The sequence below is a fragment of the Rhincodon typus genome, chromosome 2 (assembly GCF_021869965.1).
Source record: "Rhincodon typus isolate 14 chromosome 2, sRhiTyp1.1, whole genome shotgun sequence".
Lineage (NCBI taxonomy): Eukaryota > Metazoa > Chordata > Chondrichthyes > Orectolobiformes > Rhincodontidae > Rhincodon > Rhincodon typus.
In genome coordinates this window covers 110,722,747-110,741,793 of record NC_063333.1, presented here as the reverse complement: position 1 = coordinate 110,741,793, position 19,047 = coordinate 110,722,747, and the positions used below count along the sequence as shown (strand labels likewise).

At 42.3% G+C, this 19,047-nt stretch overlaps 1 protein-coding gene across 7 annotated transcripts in view; it reads right to left on the bottom strand.

Annotated features, from left to right (window-relative positions):
- Nucleotides 1–19,047, bottom strand: part of elovl2 (ELOVL fatty acid elongase 2) — a 116,441-nt gene that overhangs the window by 79,838 nt on the left and 17,556 nt on the right. Inside the window, exon 1 of one of the 7 annotated variants that reach the window (XM_048610802.1) lies at nt 11,280–11,336. The exons of the other annotated variants lie outside the window; for them this stretch is intronic. Within the exon in view, the coding sequence (XP_048466759.1) occupies nt 11,280–11,282 (3 nt within the window). The 5' untranslated portion in view covers nt 11,283–11,336. Of the gene's footprint in view, nt 1–11,279; nt 11,337–19,047 lie in introns of those variants that run through there. 7 annotated transcript variants of the gene reach the window in all.

Here is a 19,047-nt window from a genome sequence, read left to right as displayed (position 1 = left end):
AGAAACCCCTTTCCCCCACCCACCCCCCCATTTCTGATAAAGGGTCTGGGCCCGAAACGTCAGCCTTCCTGCTCCTATGATGCTGCTTGGCCTGCTGTGTTCATCCAACTCTACACCTTGTTATCTAAAAAGACTGGAGAGTCTGGATCATTTACCCCTATTATTCCTACTAGTTCATTTATCTTATTGCAGATCCTACATGTATTCAGATAAAGAACCTTTCATGTGGCTGGAGAAGAACTAAGAGGAGAGAGAGTAAGGAACACTACCCCACCCCCCAACCAGTTGCTGTTAGCAGGACAAGTGAGGGATCAAATTAAAATGCAGAACATCAAAAGGTTATCATCTCTGGATTGTTACCTGAATATGTGCCAATTAGCATCAGGCCAAAAAGAGTAGAGAGTTGAACATGTGGCTCAAAGAGTGGCGATGGAATAAAGGATTTTGATTCATGGGCCATTGGCATCAGTACTCAGGGAAGAATGAGACATTCCGTTGCAGTGGACTTCACTTGAAACTGCTGGGACCAATGTCCTGCTCAATCATATATCATATAACGAGGGCTGTGGACAGGGTTATGAACTGATGCAGATTGGACAGAAGCTTGGGGTGGGGGTGGGGGTGGGGGTGGGGGTGGGCAGGGGACAATGAGTTCAGGTGAGGGGAGATTTAGAAATCCAAAACAGAAAAATTGAAGAATCAGGATGGTATTGTGACGTGGGAGCTAAAGCCAAGAAAGCTGGATAGAGAATTTAACAAAATTTGTACATAAATGAATAAGATCAATGCAGGGAATAGAAATGAAAACATGAAATGAAATGTTCTTTATCTGAATACATGTAGGATCTGCAATAAGATAAATGAACTAGTAGGAACAATAGGGGTAAATGATTCAGATCAAGGATAGGGAATAAATGTTTCAGTGTACACAATAACTTGTAGGGACGGGCAGAATGCAAAAAGTGTACGTGCATACCACAGCTTCTCTGATCCTCTGTCCTTCCCAGAGTCTTACTGTTCATCACATATTCTCTTACTTTGTTTGTCCTGCCCAAGCGCATCACCTCACAATTATGTGGATTGAATTTCATTTGCATTGAGCAGTCGGCCTATATCGTCCTGTAATCTAAGGCTATCCTGTTCACTATTTACCACCCCAACAAATTTTATATCATCTGCAAAATTGCAGATCAACTGTCTGACATTCAAGTCTAAATCATTTAGATAAACCACAAACAGCAAGGGTCCCAACACTGACTCCTGCAGCACCCCACTGCAAACAGGCTTCTAGCCAGAAAAATACCCCTCAACCATCACCCACTGTTTCTTGCTACACTGCCAATTGTGGATCCAACTTGTCAAATTTCCTTGAATCCCATGGGTTCTCTTATGTTTGCTTTCAGTTTCTCATGTGGGACTTCATCAAAAGCCCTGCTGACCTCCAAGTAAACTACATCAAAAGCATTTCTCTCATCTATACACCTGGTCACCTCTTTAAAAAAAAATTCAGTTGGTCAGACATGACCTCCCCTTGACAAAGCCATGCTGACTATTCTTGATTAATCCCCGCCTCTCCAAATGCAGGTGAAATCTGCCCCTCAGAATTGTTTCTAGTAGTTTCCCCAAGGTTAGATTGACTGACCTGTAGCTTCCTGGTTTATCCTTTGCTCCTGTCTTTAATAATGGTGCCACATTTGCTGACCTCCAATCCTCCAGCATCTCTCCAGCGGCCAAACAGGAACTGAAAATCTTTGCAAGTGCCCCTTTTATTTCCTCCCCTGCCTCACTCAATAACTTAAGATACAATTCATACATCCCTGGATATTTATCTATTTTTAAGCTTGCCAGACCACTCAAACTCCTGCCTGGCTTTGCCAATTTCTTCAATTTTATCACAGAGCTTCTCCCTGATTTCTGTGTACATATTGTCCCTCTTAGAAGCGAACACCAGCCCAAAGTATTTATTTTAGAATTGTACCCAATTCTTTTGGCTGTGTGCACAAGTTACTGATGTGGTCCTTAATGGCAATGACTCTCTCCCTAGTTATCATTTCGCCTTCATGTACCTGTAAACAACTTAGGATTTCTCTTTATTTTACCTGCCATTATCCTTTTTAGGTTTCCATTTAGCTCTCCTAATTAGCTAATTAAGGAAAAAAAAAACAAGAAGAGTCACTGGACCCGAAACATTAACTCTTATTTCTCTCCACAGATACTGCCAGAGCTGCTGAGCTTTTCCAGCAATTTCTGTTTTTGTTTCTGACTTACAACATCTGCAGTTCTTTCAGATCTTTGATAAGTAATTAAGTAAAGTAATTAGATCTGGTTCTTGCAGCCTTATACTATAAAAGATAGGCCTATACTGTTCCCAGCACACAGTGCAATTAGCAGGAGTGTGAAATCGCTGGGAGTTGAGTTAAGCGTGGGAGTTTAGGCAAGTGATGGAGGGACGCTTTGCTGTGTCTTATTCCTGCCATTTTTGATATGCGGCTGCTGGTTACATCTAAGAGTCGGCCTAGATGAAAACCAGGATTTGCTGAGGAGGGCGAGCAACAAGGTAAGGGTGACACCTTTCGTTTTCCCCTAAGTCCGCTAGTTGTTAAAGGGGCAGAGATGGAAGTCATTGGAGTGGTATCCTTCTCCTGTCAGATGTGGGAGATCAGAAAGCAGTCAACTGTCCCCGGTGACTATGTCTGCAAGAAGTGTGTCCAGCTGCAGCTCCATTCATACCACATGGATCAGTTGGAGGGCAGTTGGGTAGCACTGAGGAGTGTACAGGAGGCAGAGACTGTGACAGATAGTAGCTTCAGGGAGGTGAGCACACCACAGATACAGTCAGGTAGATGGGTGACTGCCAGGATAGGTAGGCAGGTAGTGCATGAGTGTGGTTATCCCCTTCTCAAACAAATATATCATTCTGGATACTGTTGGGGGGATAGCCCCTCAGGGGAGAACAGCAGCAGTAGCTGGGTCTTTGGCACAATGACTGTAAAGCAGGGTACGGCAAAGTCCAAGTAAGCAATTGTGATAAGTGCTCCTCTAGAGGAGCATTCACAGGTATTTCTGCAACCATGAGCAAGATTCTTGGATGATTTGTTGGCTGCCTGGTTTCAGGGTCAATGATGTCTCGGGGCGGTTGCAGAAAATTCCCAGGGGAGCATGAGCATTCGAAGGTTGTTGTACACACTGGTACAAATGACAGGTAGAAAAAGGGATGAGGTTCTGCAGAGTGAATATAGGGTCTTACACAGGAGGTTAAAAAGCAGAAACTCAAGGGTATAGTAATCTCTGGATTAATCCCAGTGCCACTTGCTTGCTAGAGTAGGAACAGGGGGATAAGACAGATGAATGTGTGATTGAGGAGCTGGTGCATGGGCCAGGGATTCAGATTTTTGGATCATTGGGATCTCTTCTGGACTAAAGGTTACCTGTACAAGAGTGACGGGTTGCACCTGAACTGGAGGGGTCCAATATCCTGGTGGACAGATTTGCCAGAGCTACTCAGGAGTGTTTAAGCTAGTCTGGCCGTGGGATGGACCCTAAGCAGTAGTGAGACAAGAGAGAAGGTTAAGGCTGGTACACAAGGTAAACAGAAGAAGTTGGATAGAGAAAGCAAGCAAAAGCACATCAGAGAATGAGGGAAGACCGATGAATTAAACTGCAGTTATTTCAATGCAAGAAGCCTGACAGGTGAGGCAAATGAACACAGGTCATGGATGGGAACATGCTTAGAATTCCTACCGTGTAGAAACAGGCCATTTGGCCCAACAAGTCCACACTGACCCTCAAAACATCCCACCCAGTCCCATACCCCTATAACCCACCTAATCTACACATCCCTGAACACTCTGGACAATTTAGCATGGCCAATCCACTTAGCCTGCACATCTTTGGATTGTGGGAGGAAACCAGAGCACAAGGAGGAAACCCACGCAGACATGGAGAGAACATGCAAACTCCACAGAGACAGTTGCCTGAGGGTGGAATTGAACGCAGGCCCCTGGTGCTGTGATGTAGCAGTGCTAACCACTGATTTTGGCAAGATGTAAAAGTAACAGGGTTATTGTCGTGGGTGATTTTAACTTCCCATATATTGACTGGGACTAACTTAGTGCTTGGGGCTTGGATGTGGCAGAGTTTGTAAGGAACATCCAGGAGGGCTTCTTGAAACATTATGTAGATAGTCCTACATGGAAAGGGGCCATACTGGACTTAGTATTGGGGAATGAGCCTGAGATGTCAACCATCTGGCCAGTCGGGGAGTAGCTCAGGAACAGTGATCACAATTCAGTAAGCTTTAAGGTAATGATGGATAAAGATAGGTGTAGTTGTCAGGTGAAGGTGCTAAATTGAGGGAAGGCTAATTACAAAAATATTAGGCAAGAACTGAAGAATATAGATTGGAGGCAGATGTTTGAGGGAAAATCAACATCTGGTATGTGGGAGGCTTTCAAGTATAAGTTGCTGGAACTCAGGACCAGCACATTCCTGTAAGGAGGAAGGCTAGGTATGGAAAGTTTAGGGAACCTTGGATAACAAGAGATATTGTGAGACTATTCAAAAAGAAAAAGGAAGCACTTATCAAGGCTAGGAGGCTGGGAACACACGAAGCCAGAGGGTTGGCCCACTCAAGGACAGGGAAAGGAATTTATGTGTGGAACCAAAGGAAATGGGTGAGGTATTAAATGACTACTTTGTGTCACTATTCACCATAGAGAAAAACTTGGTGGATGATGAGTCTGGGGAAGGGTGTGTAGATAGTGAGATCAAAAGTGAGGAGGTATTGGGGTCGTGAAAAACATTAAGGAAGACAAGTCCCCAGGGCCTGAAGTGATATACCCCAGAATACTGATAGAGGCAAGGGAGGAAATTGCTGGGGCCTTGAGGGAAACCTTTGTATCCTCAATGGCTACAGGGGAGGTCCCAGAGGATTGGAGAATAGACAATGTTGTTCCATTGTTTAATAAGGGTGGCAAGGATAATCCAGCTGATTACAGGCCAGTGAGCCTTACTTCAGTGGTAGGGAAATTATTGGACAGGATTCTTCAAGACAGGATTTACTCCCACCTGGAAATCAGTGGGTGTATTAGCGAGAGACAACATAGTTTTGTGAAAGGGAGGTCGTGTCTCACTAAATCGGTTGAGTTTTTTGAGGAAGTGACGAAAATTATTGATAAGGGTAGGGCAGTGGATGTTGTCTACATGGACTTCAGTGAGGCCTTTGACAAGGTCCATCGTGGCAGGCTGATACAGAAGGTAAAGTCGCACGGGGTCAGAGGTGAGCTTGCAAGATGGATAAAAAACTGGCTCGGACATAGAAGACAAAGGGTAGCAGTGGAAGGATGTGTTTCTGAATGGAGGGCTGTGAATAGTGATGTTCCTCAGGAATCAGTGTTAGGACTTTTGCTGTTTGTAATATATACAAATGATTCAGACGAAAATGTAACTGGTCTGATTGGTAAGTTTGCCGATGACACAAATGTTGGTGGAATTGCGGTTATCGATGAGGACCGTCAAAGGATACAGTTGGATATAGATCGGTTGGTGATCTGGGCAGTGAGATGGCAGATGGAGTTTAATCCAGAAAAATGTGAGGTAATGCATTTTGAAAGGTCTAATCCAGATGGGAAATATACCGTAAATGGCAGGACCCTTAAGAGTACTGATAGGCAGAGGGATCTGGGTGTACAGGTACACAGGCCACTGAAACAGGCAATGCAGATGGAGAAGGAAGTCAACAAGGTATATGGCATGCTTGCCTCATCAGCCTAGGCATTGAGGTTAAAAAGTGGCTAGTAATGTTGCAGTTTTATAGAACCTTAATTAGGCCGCATTTGGAATATTGTATTCAATTCTGGTCGCCACACTACCAGAAGGATGTGGTGGCTTTCGAGAGGGTACAGAAAAGATTTACCAGGATATTGCCTGGTATGGAGCACATACGTGATGAGGAGAGGTTGGAGAAACTTGGGTTGTTCTCACTGGAACAACGGAGGTTGAGGGGCAACCTAATAGAGGTCCACAAGATTATGAAGGGCATGGGCAGAGTGGACAGTCAGAAACTTCTTCCCACGGTGAAAGAGTCAGTTACCAGGGGCCATAGGTTTAAGGTGCGAGGGTTTAAAGGTGATGTATGAGGCAAGTTTTTTTACACAGAGTGTGGCGAGTGCCTGGAACTCGCTTTTGGGGGAGGTAGTCGAAGCAGATATTATCGTGATATTTAAAGGGCATCTTGACAAATACATGAATAGGATGGGAATAGAGGGATACGGTCCCTGGAAGGGTAGGGGGTTTCAGTTGTGATGGGCTGCATGTCGGCGCAGGCTTGGAGGTGATATAATTTTCTTTGTTCTTGTTCTAAATTGGAACATGGCCAATTTTGATGGTATTAGACAAGAACTTTCAAAAGTTGATTGGGGAAGGCTGTTCATAGGTAAAGGAATATCTGGCAAGTGGAAGGCTTTCAAAACCAAGATAATGAGAGGTCAGCATATTTCTGATAGTGTGAAGGGCAAAGCTGGCAGGGGTGAGGAACACTGAATGATAGAGATATTAAGGCTCTTGTCAAGACAAAGAAGAAGGCATTCGTCAGGTATAGACAGCTGGGATCAAGTGAATCCCTTCAGGAGTATAGTGGGTGTAGGATTACACTTAAGAAGGAAATCAGAAGGGCAAAAAGAGAACATGAGAACTTTGTCAGATAAGGTTAAGGAGAATCCAAAGACTTTCTACAAATACATTAAGGGAAAAAGAGTAACTAGGGAGAGAATTGGGCCCCTTAAAGATCAATGAGGCCACCTATGTGTGGAACCACAGGAGATGAGTGAGATCCTAAACAAATATTTCGTGTCTGTGAGCCTGACATCAGTAGTGGCTAAGTTGTTGGAGGGGATTCTGAGAGACAGGATGTACATGCATTTGAAAAAGCAATGACTGATTAGGGATAGTCAGCATGGCTTTGTGTGTGGGAAATAGTATCTCTCAAACTTGATTGGTCACATCTTCAAAAAACTCAATGAAGGCACAGTGGTAGCTGTTATCTATATTGAATCTAGGAAGGCCTTTGACAAGGTTCCACATGTTATACTGGTTAGGAAGATTAGATCACATAAGATCCAGGGACAGCTAGCCAACTGGATAAAAAATTGGCTTGACATCAGGAGATTGAGGGTGGTGGTAGAGGGTTCTTGTTCAGACTGGAGGCCTGTGATCAGTGTAGTAGGGGAATGAGGATTATGAGTCCTTTTATTCTTTTTAAAGTTAGAGAATACTAGAAAGAATGTCAGGCCTATGTGATTTAACCAGGTTGGGAATCATACATGTACTTAATAAAAGTAGAGAGGATAGTAAACCAATTACCGCAGCTAGGTCTTGGGATTTCACTCACAGTTGCCAGTTTACTTGTCCATCCATGCAATTTCACGGAAAGCGTCATTTTGATAGTAACTTTCTTACAGGGGACAGTGGCCCTATTCAATATGTATCTGACAGATGCATGCTAATAGAGAAAGCTTGTTTGATATTCTGCAAACTATTCAAGTTCTGGTATATGGTTCTAAGGGCTGATCAATATTATCAGAGATAGCAAGAACTGCAGATGCTGGAGTCAGAGATAACACATTGTGGAGGTGGAGGAACACAGCAGGCCAGGCAGCATCAGAAGAGCAGGAAAGTTCACATTTCAGGTCAGGACCCTTCTTCAGAAAAAATGAAGATACTCTGGCAGTCCCATTCTATGTTTAGAAACTACTATTACAACTCTAATATTCTTACAGATATCTGCGATCTCCCTACATGTTTGCTCCTCAATTTCCCAGTGATTATTGGGGACCTAGAGTACAATCCTATCAAAGTAATCACTCCCTTCTTACTTCTAATTTCCAGCCATATAGCTTGACTAGGCGATCCCACAGGAATATCATTTCTAAGCACTGTCTTGACAATTTCCCATTCAAAAACACCACTCCCCCTCCTCTCTTACCTCCCCTTCTATCCTCCCTGTAACCTCTATATCCCAGAACATTGAGCTGCCAGTCCTGTCCCTCCCTCACCATGTTTCTATAATAGCTATGATATAAGAAAAAAATGAGCCTTTCTGAAGAAGGGTTCCCACCCGAAACATCAGCTTTCCTGCTCCTCTGATGATGCCTGGCCTGCTGTGTTCCTCCTGCTCCACACTGTCTTATCTCTGATCAATATTATAATCTTTTTATAGTTTCAGGTGACATAGTGTCTGGGATAGTATTGTTCCAAATAGATTACAAAATTAACACATACTCAGGGCTAGCCTTTGATGTAGAAACAGGACTAATTACTGCTTGCAGCATGTGACCAGTAAGGGTTGAAGCTGTGATCGGTTGGAAAGGACATTTTCATTTAGTCTACCTTTAACAGTGAAGTGCATTACAACACCGTGGTTTCATGAATAAATGAATGAAATCTGGTAATAGTAAACACAGTGCACTCGTGAGTGGTCAGTGAAATTTTTGAATGAATGAGAACACTGTAGTAGTAAATATCGAGCGCTTGTGAATGGGTTGGTAAAAACAGGACTTGTTAATACAGAAGTAAAGAAACTCATAATCTAATATCACAAAAACTATAGAATAAGGTGTTTTAAGGTAATTGACTCTGCACTACTAAATACACGCCACCTAGACCCCTGAAACATAGTTAGTTGCTGACTAACGAGTAAGCAGGGCAGAATGCTAGATCACAAGATGTTCTGAGCCGAAGTTATGAGATAAGCAAGTGACCACGTAAGCGAACGGGCGCCGCAAGCTTGAATCCAATGAATAGATATGTAATGTACATCAATTTGATGTAATTAAAATGTCTAGTTAATTAAATTTGACATGGGGAAATGTAGGAGTAGGGGAATGAGTCAGGGTGAGTTACTCTTCAGAGGGGCAGTGTGGACTTGTTGGGCCAAATGGCCTGTTTCCACACTGTAGGGATTCTATGATTCTATGAAATTATAAATTTAATGTAATTAGGTTATAGACTTGATGTAAATTAATGGCCTAGTCAATTGATTTACAAACTTAATGTAGTTACCGCCTAGCTAATTGACTTGATATAATTAACTGCATTGTAACAATTATCTTGTAGCCTCACATAATTTTGATGTAAAAATATATAAAAATAGTGTTGCGTGGGTATTCTGCAGAGTGAACTCGATTGTCCTGTGTGATGATCTTGAGCTCCTCTCCTTGCTGTAATCAATTGCCGCTCGAATAAACTGCTGTTCCTGCTGAATTCCCAACACCTTCAGAGTCTTCTTCCCTCAGAAACTGAGGTCACTCCAACACCAGCGATGTGCCACAAAGGTCAGTACTGGGTCCACTGTTGTTTGTCATTTATATAAATGATTTAGATGAGAATATAGTAAGTTTGCAGGTGACACCAATATTATAGATTACAAAATAGTGGACAGTGAAGAAGTTCACCTAAGAGTACAATGGAATCTTGATCAACTGGACCAGTGGGCCAAGGAATGGCAAATGGAGTTCATTTTAGATAAATGCCAGGTGTTGTATTTTGGAGGTACTGTTTACAATTCTGGTCACCTTGCTGTAGGAAGGATGTTACTGAGAATGGAGGGATTGAGTTATAACGAGAGGCTGGGTAGATTGGGATTTTTTCCCTGGAGTGTTGGAGGCTGAGGGAAAGTTTATAGAATCATGAGGAACGTAGATAAGGTGAATAGCCAAGATCTTACCTCCAAGGTACGGGAGTCCTAAACTAGATCACAGAATCCTCACAGTGTGAAATCAGGCCATTCAGCCCAACAAGTACACACCAAAGAACATCCCACCCAGACTTGCCACCTGCCTCCCAATCCCTGTAACCCTGCATTTCCTATGGTAAATCTATGTAACCTGCACATCTTTGGACTCTGAGAAGAAACCGGAGTACCTGGAGGAAACCCACATTGACATGGGGAGAACATGCAAACTCCACGCAGACAGTTGAACCCGGGTCCCTGGCACTGTGAGGCAGCAGTGCTAACCACTGAGCCACCGTGCCACCCCAATGTGCTGCAAAGCATGGGTGGGGATAACATAAGTTAAAGGTTTTTCTTACTCTAATGCTGTATATAACTTGGTATCCAGGGTTTATGGGATTTGATGGCCCATCCCTTTTTCTTTATTGGGACATGTTGGCCCTACAGTCTCCGTATTTCCTTAATCGAATGCATCCCACAACAGAATCAGACGGATTTACCTGAAAGCATCTGTGCCCAGTCCACACTAGTCAAATTAAATCCGATATTATTAAAATCAGCCTTCCCCAGGTTTGGAACTATAATTTCAAGCCCATCTTTGTCTTTTTCCATAACAATCCTGAATCCAGCAACTGCAAAATACTCCTCCATTGATACTTCAACCACCTTTTCAGCTTTATTACCTTAAATTAAATTCAGGACCACCCCATCTCACACAGGGTTTTTTACTTACTGGCTTAAAAAGCTCACCAGAACCTTTTTAAGAATTCCACTCCCTCTAAACCTTTCACCCTATGTCTACTGAAGTTAATAGTGGGGTCTATGTGTGTAGTCTTTTAGTGTAATGGTGGAACAAATGAACAATTCCTTATTAGCATATACAGAAAGACTACACACACAGACCAAATTCTGAATTACAACAGTAACCACCCCAGCATCCACAAACAGAGCTGTGTCAAGACTGTGTTTAAACAAGCAATAATTCACTGCAACGCCTCAGAGCTGCACAAAAACAAAGAGGAACACCTATACAGAGACTTTGCAGACAATGGTTATCCTAACAGCTTCATCCATCGATGCCTGGCAAACAAACAACATCAAGAATATACTGTATGCCCCAACGTATTGGCCATCCTACCCTATGCTAGAAACACATCAGAACTGACTACTAGACTCCTACGACCTCTTGGAATAAGGATAGCATACAAAGCAATAGCCACACTTTGCCAGTTACTCTCAACGATGAAAGACCCCATACCCACAATGAGCAGGACAAATGTGATATATAAAATACCATGCAGCAACTGCAAGCAACACTACATACGACAGACAGACAGGAAACTCGCCACCAGGATACATGAACACCAACTCGCAGCAAAACGGCACGACCAACTCTCCCTTGTTTCAATACACTCTGACATAGAAGAACGTCAATTTAATTGGGACAAAGTTACAGTACTAGGTCAAACAAGATAAAGGTAAGCACAAGAATTCCTGAAGGCCTGATTTTCAACCATTAGCAAACATGTTGAAATAGATCCCACTTACATACCATTACGGGACAAGACCGGAAATAAGACTGCCCACCATGACAGACTGGACCATATAAATTCAGAGCGGGACAGAACAACAGCGCTTCAATGGATGCTACACAGCACTGACGTTGTCGCCTAGAAGGGAGACAAAACGTTTGCATGAAAACCAGTCAGCTCGGCAAACCAAACAACAACTCCAACCGCAACCTGAGCTACAAATCTTTGTTAAAACATCAATGATCAAAATTGCCACACCTCCTCTTTCTCTTTACTTCTTTTCCTGTCTCACCTGAAGATCCTACATTCTTCAATATTAAGCTGCTAATCCTGCCCCTCTCCCAGCCATGTCTCATTGACAGCAATGACAATCACACCCTCATGTTTTAATTAGTGCCCTCAACTCATCTGCTTTGATTGGCAGACTCCTGGCATTAAAATAATTATCATCCAACAGCTGCTAAACTCCCTTGTGCCTTAACTGGCCTCTAATGTCTATGTCTTCCCAATTCACTTACTGACTGTTCTAATTTTGGCCATTCTATTCTCTCTGGAAAAGCTGGTTTAAACCGTCTCAACCATAAAAGAATCCTGGTCCCATTTCAGTTCACATTCAACCTATCTGTCCTGTACAAGTCCCTCCACACCAAAAATGGTCCCAATGTCTCAGAAATCTCTAGCCCTCCCCTCTGCACCATCACTCCATCCAACATTCATCTGGGCTAACCTTCTATTTCTGTACTCACTCAAATATGGCACCAGATGTAATCCAGAGATTACAACTCTTTGGTTGTGTCTTTTAATCTACTTCCTAGCTCCCTAAATTCTGCTTGCAGGACCTCTTCATTTTTCTACCTATGTCATCGGTACCAATATGCACCACAATCTCTGACTGTTGGCGCTCCCCCTTGAGTATATCCTGCAGCCATTCAGTGACATTGATGTCCGTGGTATCAGGGAGGCTCTTTTGCAGCTGCAGAAATGCCTGTCTGTTATTATTACTATTGAATTTCCTACCACTATTGCCCTTCCATTCTGTTCCTCCCCTTTTCTGCAGTTGACCTAGCTATGGTGCCCAGAAGTTGGCTGCCACTGCTTATCCCTGCACAGTCATGTCTGCCAACTGTATCCAAAATGCTACATCTGTTAGAAAGGGGGTGCTCACAAGACACTCCTGCACTGCTTACCTTCCTTTATCCTGCTTGGTCACCCATGCCATTTCTGCCTGGTCAGTCTGCATCAGCGGCAATACCACCTCACTAAATGTGCTAGCCATGACTTGCTCATGGACACATTTCCTGCACATGTGGTTAGCAGAGACAACGGAATTTTCCATAATAACAAGGTGTAGAGCTGAATGAACCCAGCAGGCCAAGCAGCATCAGAGGAGCAGGAAAGCTGCTTGGCCTGCTGTGTTCCTCCAGCTCTATACGTTGTTATCTCAGATTCTCCAGCATCGGCAGTTCCTACTATCTCTGAAGTTTCCATGATTTTCAGCAAAGCACAGGAGAGGGACAGGTGTGAGCTCTCCAGCCGTTACTACTTTTAAGCCCTCAGTAACTGTCTTTTCAAAAAATATATAATTACGCTTATGTATGAACACTGTTAACTTACTTTCCTCACACTAACTGTAGTTTCCTTACCCTCCTCTGCTTACTTATATTCCTTTATTATATTGGCCCTGACAGTCACCTATTCCTGTTGTTTCTCACTTAATCCCTTCTTCCAAAAATATAACCTTTTTAAAATCATGAACCCATCAACACACCACTTTGCTGTGATGTCTCTGATTTGATTTGTTCGCCCAATCAGCAGAGCTCTGAAGCTGCAGCTGTTAAACTAGGACTCTCCCTTCTCTCTGCTCAATTGAATTTAAATACAGCCCTTCAACTATAAACACTGAAAAGGACCTTACAAACCACAAACAAGAAAAACCTAAAAGCACTTTTTCCCCTATGCAGTATATTTCCAGTAACACACACTCACACAGGCTGTACCTCACTTTGGATGTGCCTTCATCCAACTGCTTGCACAAAGTGTATTGATCAACATGAATTGCTCATTCAACTTGTTAAATTTCCTTGCATCCCATAGGCTGTTATTGTTGCTATCAGTCTCCCATGCAAGACCGTATCAAAAGCCTTGCAAAAGTCCCAGTAGACTACATGAACCCTCATCTACAACACCCGGTCACCTTTTCAAAAAAATTAATCAAGTTGGACAGACACAACCTTCAATTAACAAAACCATGCTGATTGTTCTTGATTAATCCTTATATCTCCGAATGCAGATTAATTCTGTCTGTCAGAATTGCTTCCAATACACTGCCGAAAATGCCATTCAATTCTATCAAATCACTAAGAATGAGTCAATAGAAATAATTCAGAATGAACGACTTGAATCAAGGCTAAAATAATTCTAGTGTGCAATGTTAGGCTACGTATTGCTTTAACTAGCAACCTAAGCGTATCTCGATCAGACAACTCAAATTGTAAAGGGCAGAAGATTCAGAGTGGATTTTGGAAAAAAAAATTTTCATTCAGCGGGCAGTGGCAATCTGAAATGCATTGTCTTGGAAGGAGTGGACACCAGAAACCTTACAACTTTTAAAAAATATTTGGATGAGCACTGCAAACATCATAACATTCAAGGATATGGAATAAGTGCAGGTTTGGAAGTCTGCCAAAGTTTTTCTGCACTTGCAAAATGCAAGTCAGGAATGTGATGGCATACTCTCCATTTGCTAAAAAAAATACAGCTCCAGCAACAATCAAGATGCTTCATACCATTGAGCACAAAGCAGCCCACTTCACTGAAACTCCATTCACCATGAACACTCTCTTCTGTAACCAGTGCTGCAGATTGGAAGCCATGAATACATTTATGAGATGCACTGCATCAACCCATTAAGGCTCCTTTTGCAGTACCTTCCAAATCCATGACTTCTAATACCTAAAAATGACAAAGGAAACAGGGCATGGTAATATCACCATCTGCAAGAACACCTTCAAGTCACAGGCCACCCTGAAAATATATCACTGACCCTTCAATGGCACTGAGCCAAAATCCTGGAAATTGTTACTCCACCACAAGGTCAGCAACGGATCAAAAAGATGGCTCAACACTGCTTTCTCAAGATGGGCAATAAGAATTAACTATGCCCATGATACCCATATCCTGTAAGTGACAAAAATGTAGTGTTCTTTGATGTCCTAACCAACCTTCAATGAAAGCAGATTACATTTAAAAAAGCGTGTTTTGTACAACAAAAGACTATTCCGCCGAAAACCATGGCAGTATTTATGCTCCACATGAGAAGAACCTTCCTCATTACCCTCTCAATGCCCATCATTCCATTCTCCATCATATGTTTCTCTAGCTTCTCCTTAAAGGTATCTATACGGTTTGCAACCACTCCCTATGGTAATGTGTTACATTCTTCACTATTCTTTGGGTAAAGAATTTTTTGTTGAATTTCCTGTTGCTATCTCGGTGACTATTAATTGCCTCTAGTTATGCACTTCCCCACAAAAGGAATCATTGCCTCTGTATTCATACCAGCAAAATCTTTTTTAATTTTAAAAATCTCTAGTAAGTCATAATCAGCCTTTTTTTCCTGTGAGAGTCAACCCTATATCCTTTTCTTTAATTTAGCAAACAGACTCCAAGTTCAATACAGGTTTACTTCTGCTTCTTTACTTTTCAATTGCAAGTACTTTGAATCAACTTGTTCATACATTTTTGACAAATCTCCAGCACAAATGGGAGTTGACTTCTAGCCTAGAAGCAGGGATACTACCACTTTACCACATGTCTTCGACTGTAGCTTGTAGAAATGAGGTGTATTACTTGTATTTTTTAATAGCCTTGCCAAATTGTGGAACAACTTTTAGTGATTGGCACATTTGTGCTCAGATCCCTTTGTTTAGCTACCCCACTTAGACGTATAATTTAAGTAATAAGTAACCTCCCCATTCTTCCTACTAAAATACTTGACCTCTCATTTATCTTTTTTGAAATTCACTTGCGAATTACTTGCCCATTCTGGAAGTTTATAAATGTTACCCTGTAATTTGTGAGGTCTTATTTTGGTTGCACCCTGAAATTTAGACTCTTTATATTCTAATGTCCAAAACATTAATTCAAGCAGATTAACTAATTACTTATCTCAATCACTGTTACTTGTCCCATGCTATGTACAACTTGGCTGCTGCATTTGTCGGCAATGCTGATGCTTGGCAACCAACAGCAGCTGTGTGCAACTGCACAGTAGGGTGCACAGTCTCAGTTCCTGACTCTTCCATCCAGTTCTGGAACTAGTCAGTAATAGATTTTGTCCAAACTTACTTTGACAGCTGCTTGCTTATTTTCACATTGTTTAACTTCTGTTTTGAATTTGAACAATTATCATATTTGAGTATGAAAGACTGACAGATAAGCAAACTCTCAACTTTAAAGGAATAACTAGAGTTGCAACTAGACCTTTAAAACTAAATGTAATTTTGTTTTAAACAAAGAGTGAGAATGATGAAAAGATGAAGAAGTAATTACTATATAGGCATACTTAACCAGGGACAAAAACACTGATTTGCTTTTCTAAAGAATCTTGAGAATAAGAATCCTACAGATTTTGAATGCACTATGAAACAAATAGGTTTGGGAGCACTGGACACTTTAAACAAAAAGATCTATCAGACAGGGAATATATCCCATAAAAGATCATTGACACAGCATAAAAGTGTGTGTTAGTGAGGCTCCATGCTGCAAATAAACACAGATGCCTATCGTTAGAAAAGGTACCCTTAATTGAACATTTCAATCTACTGCTTAGTTTGTTTGCATTGCACCTATACAACAACAACCTATCAAAAACCATCCTTTTTGGATTTATAATAAGACAAGAAGGTTAAATAATTCTGACCTGTGTGAGGATATGTTATAGATCTGGAAATATTATGCCTGGATTTTTGCTACCAAGGCATTTTTTTGTGTTTGCTCTGAGGGTTGGTGAGGTATGGATATGGACTGCAGTCAGACCCACCAACACCAGATGTATAGGAAACTATGTGGATGAGTGAGAGTTGAGGTGGGCTAGTTAGAAGGACCCTTTGGTTCACTAGAACACTATCCTTGTTGTTTTAAAATATTTTAGGCCCTCTAGCTCTCACCTATCATGCCCTTCTGCCCACATAACTCCCACGTGCTTTCATAATTTCCATGTCAACTCATTTAATATTTTATGAGATTTCAGTTTTGAAGAGGAATTATGGAAAAATTGGTTTATTTTACATTCTGTGGCTACTGGATTGTTTCTTGTTAAAAGGTCACTTTGGACATGAATACTATTATTTCAGTAAAGCTTTTTTTTGTCAATCACATGGACTTATTTGTTGCAGGTCAGTACTTGAGCTTTATGACTACCAAAGAAACAGTTTCTGTTTGAAATGTGTTTTGGACACAGTTCAGTTCGTCTAGACTGAAGGAAATAAGCTTTCCAGCTCAATACTTCTGTTTCTGAAAAAATGTTCGTTATGCTACACGGAATACTTCATGACAAGCCTTAAACAGAAGTAATTTCAGTGATTCCTGAATGACCTAGTCCACAAAGATCCCAATGATAATTGGACGTGTCTAATGACTTGTACATCTGTGCCAGAATACCAGTCCAACAAGTGCTTGCCTTCAAGAGCTAACAATTATCAATGAAAGATTTTTTTTCTCCGCCAAAGTGAATCTCTGCAGAGAAGTCAGTTTTCATTTTTCTAGTGTGTGTGTGTCTGTGTCTGTACGTCTGTGTTTTGGAGTGTTTAGCAGGATAGATATTTTTATTTTTGGACAAAGTCATGGACAGAAAAAGGCCCTTCAGCCCATCAAGTGTGCACCACTCAAAAACAACCACCCAACTATTCTGATCCCATTTTGCAGCACTTGTTCCATGATCTTGTATATTTGGCATTGTAAGTGCACATCTAAATACATAAATGTTATGAGGGTTTCTGTCACTACCATGCTTGTAGGCAGTGAGTTCCAGATTCTGACCACCCTCTGGGTGAAAACACTTTTCCTGACATCTCTTCTGCCCTATATTTTAAGTCTATGACGCCGCCCAACCACCAGTCATTGATCCCTCACCAAGGGGAAAGGTCTCTTCTTGTCTACTCTATCTATGCCCCTCATAATTTTATACGTCTCCATCCTGTTCCCTTTGAATTTCCTGTGCTCTAAGGAAAACAATCCCAGTTTGTGCAATATCTGTTCCTTAATGAAACTCTCCAGCCGAGGCAACATCCTTATATCTGGGATAGTAGGAACTGCAGATGCTGGAGAATCTGAGATAACAAGGTGTAGAGCTGGATGAACACAGCAGGCCAAGCAGCATCAGAGGAGCAGGGAGGCTGACGTTTCGGGCCTAGACCCTTCTTCACCCATACAGACCATCCACTCCACACACACACACACCCATACACATAGTCCCCTCTCCACACACACACACACACCCCCCCCCACCCCCCCACCGCCCCCAACACCCACACACAAACACACACCGTTCCCTCCATTCACACACTGGTCCCCACACACACAAACTTCCCTCCACACACACACCATCCCTTTGCTACCCCCCACCCCCCCCCACACACACACACAGTCCCCTCCCCAACCCCACACACATTTCCCTCCACACACACACCGTCCCCTCCACTCACACGCACAGTCCCCTACACCCCTACACGAACACACACACACATACACACCATTCCCTCCATTCACACTGATCCCCACACACACACAAACTTCCTTACACACACACACAGTCCTCTTCCACCCACACACACAGATATTTCCCTCCACACACACACCCCTATATGCACAGTCCCCTCCACACACACACCCACACAGACCATCCCCTCCAAACACACACATCCATATGCACAGTCCCCTCCACACACACACACACACCCCCCCCCCCCCCCCCCCCCCCCCTTCCCCTCCTCCCCCCCCCCCCACACACACACACACACATTTCCCTCCACACACCCACAAACACACATTTGAATCGGCTGGGTTAATTTCTATTTGCAGATGCATTTTGTTTTGTTCAAATAACACACTGTTATTTCAGTCAGTCAATGTGGTATTTTATAAATTCCTACTTTAAAAATAAAATCTGTCTGACTCCAAACTAAAACACAAACAGATTCTAAACAAGACCTCACACCTAACATGTATTGTCGAGAGACTGAGTAGATTGGGATTATATTCATTGGAATTCAGAAGATTGAGGGGGGGATCTTATAGAAACATATAAAATTATGAAGGGAATAGATAAGATAGAAGTAGAGAGGATGTTTCACTGGCAGGTGAAGCTAGGACAAGAGGGCATAGCCTCAAGATTAGAGGGAGCAGATTTAGGACTGAATCGAGAAGGAATTTCTTCACCCAGAGGGTTGTTAATCTATGGAATTCCTTGCCCAGTGAAGTAGTTGGCGCTACTTCGGTAAACGTTTTTAAAGATAAGGTAGATTTTTTTTGAACAATAAAGGAATTAACGGATACAGTGAGAACGCGGGTAAGTGGATCTGAGTCCACGAAAAGATCAGCCATGATCTTATTGAATGGCGGAGCAGGCTCGAAGGGCCAAACGGCCTACTCCTGCTCCTAGTTCTTATGTCACTTTTTCTTTACCATGATAAAGCCTTTAGTTCTCTCAGGACCATGACTTGTAAGGAATTCAGGGATTCACATGATACATATTCACCAATTAAAACCTTCTAACTAAAAACCGAATGA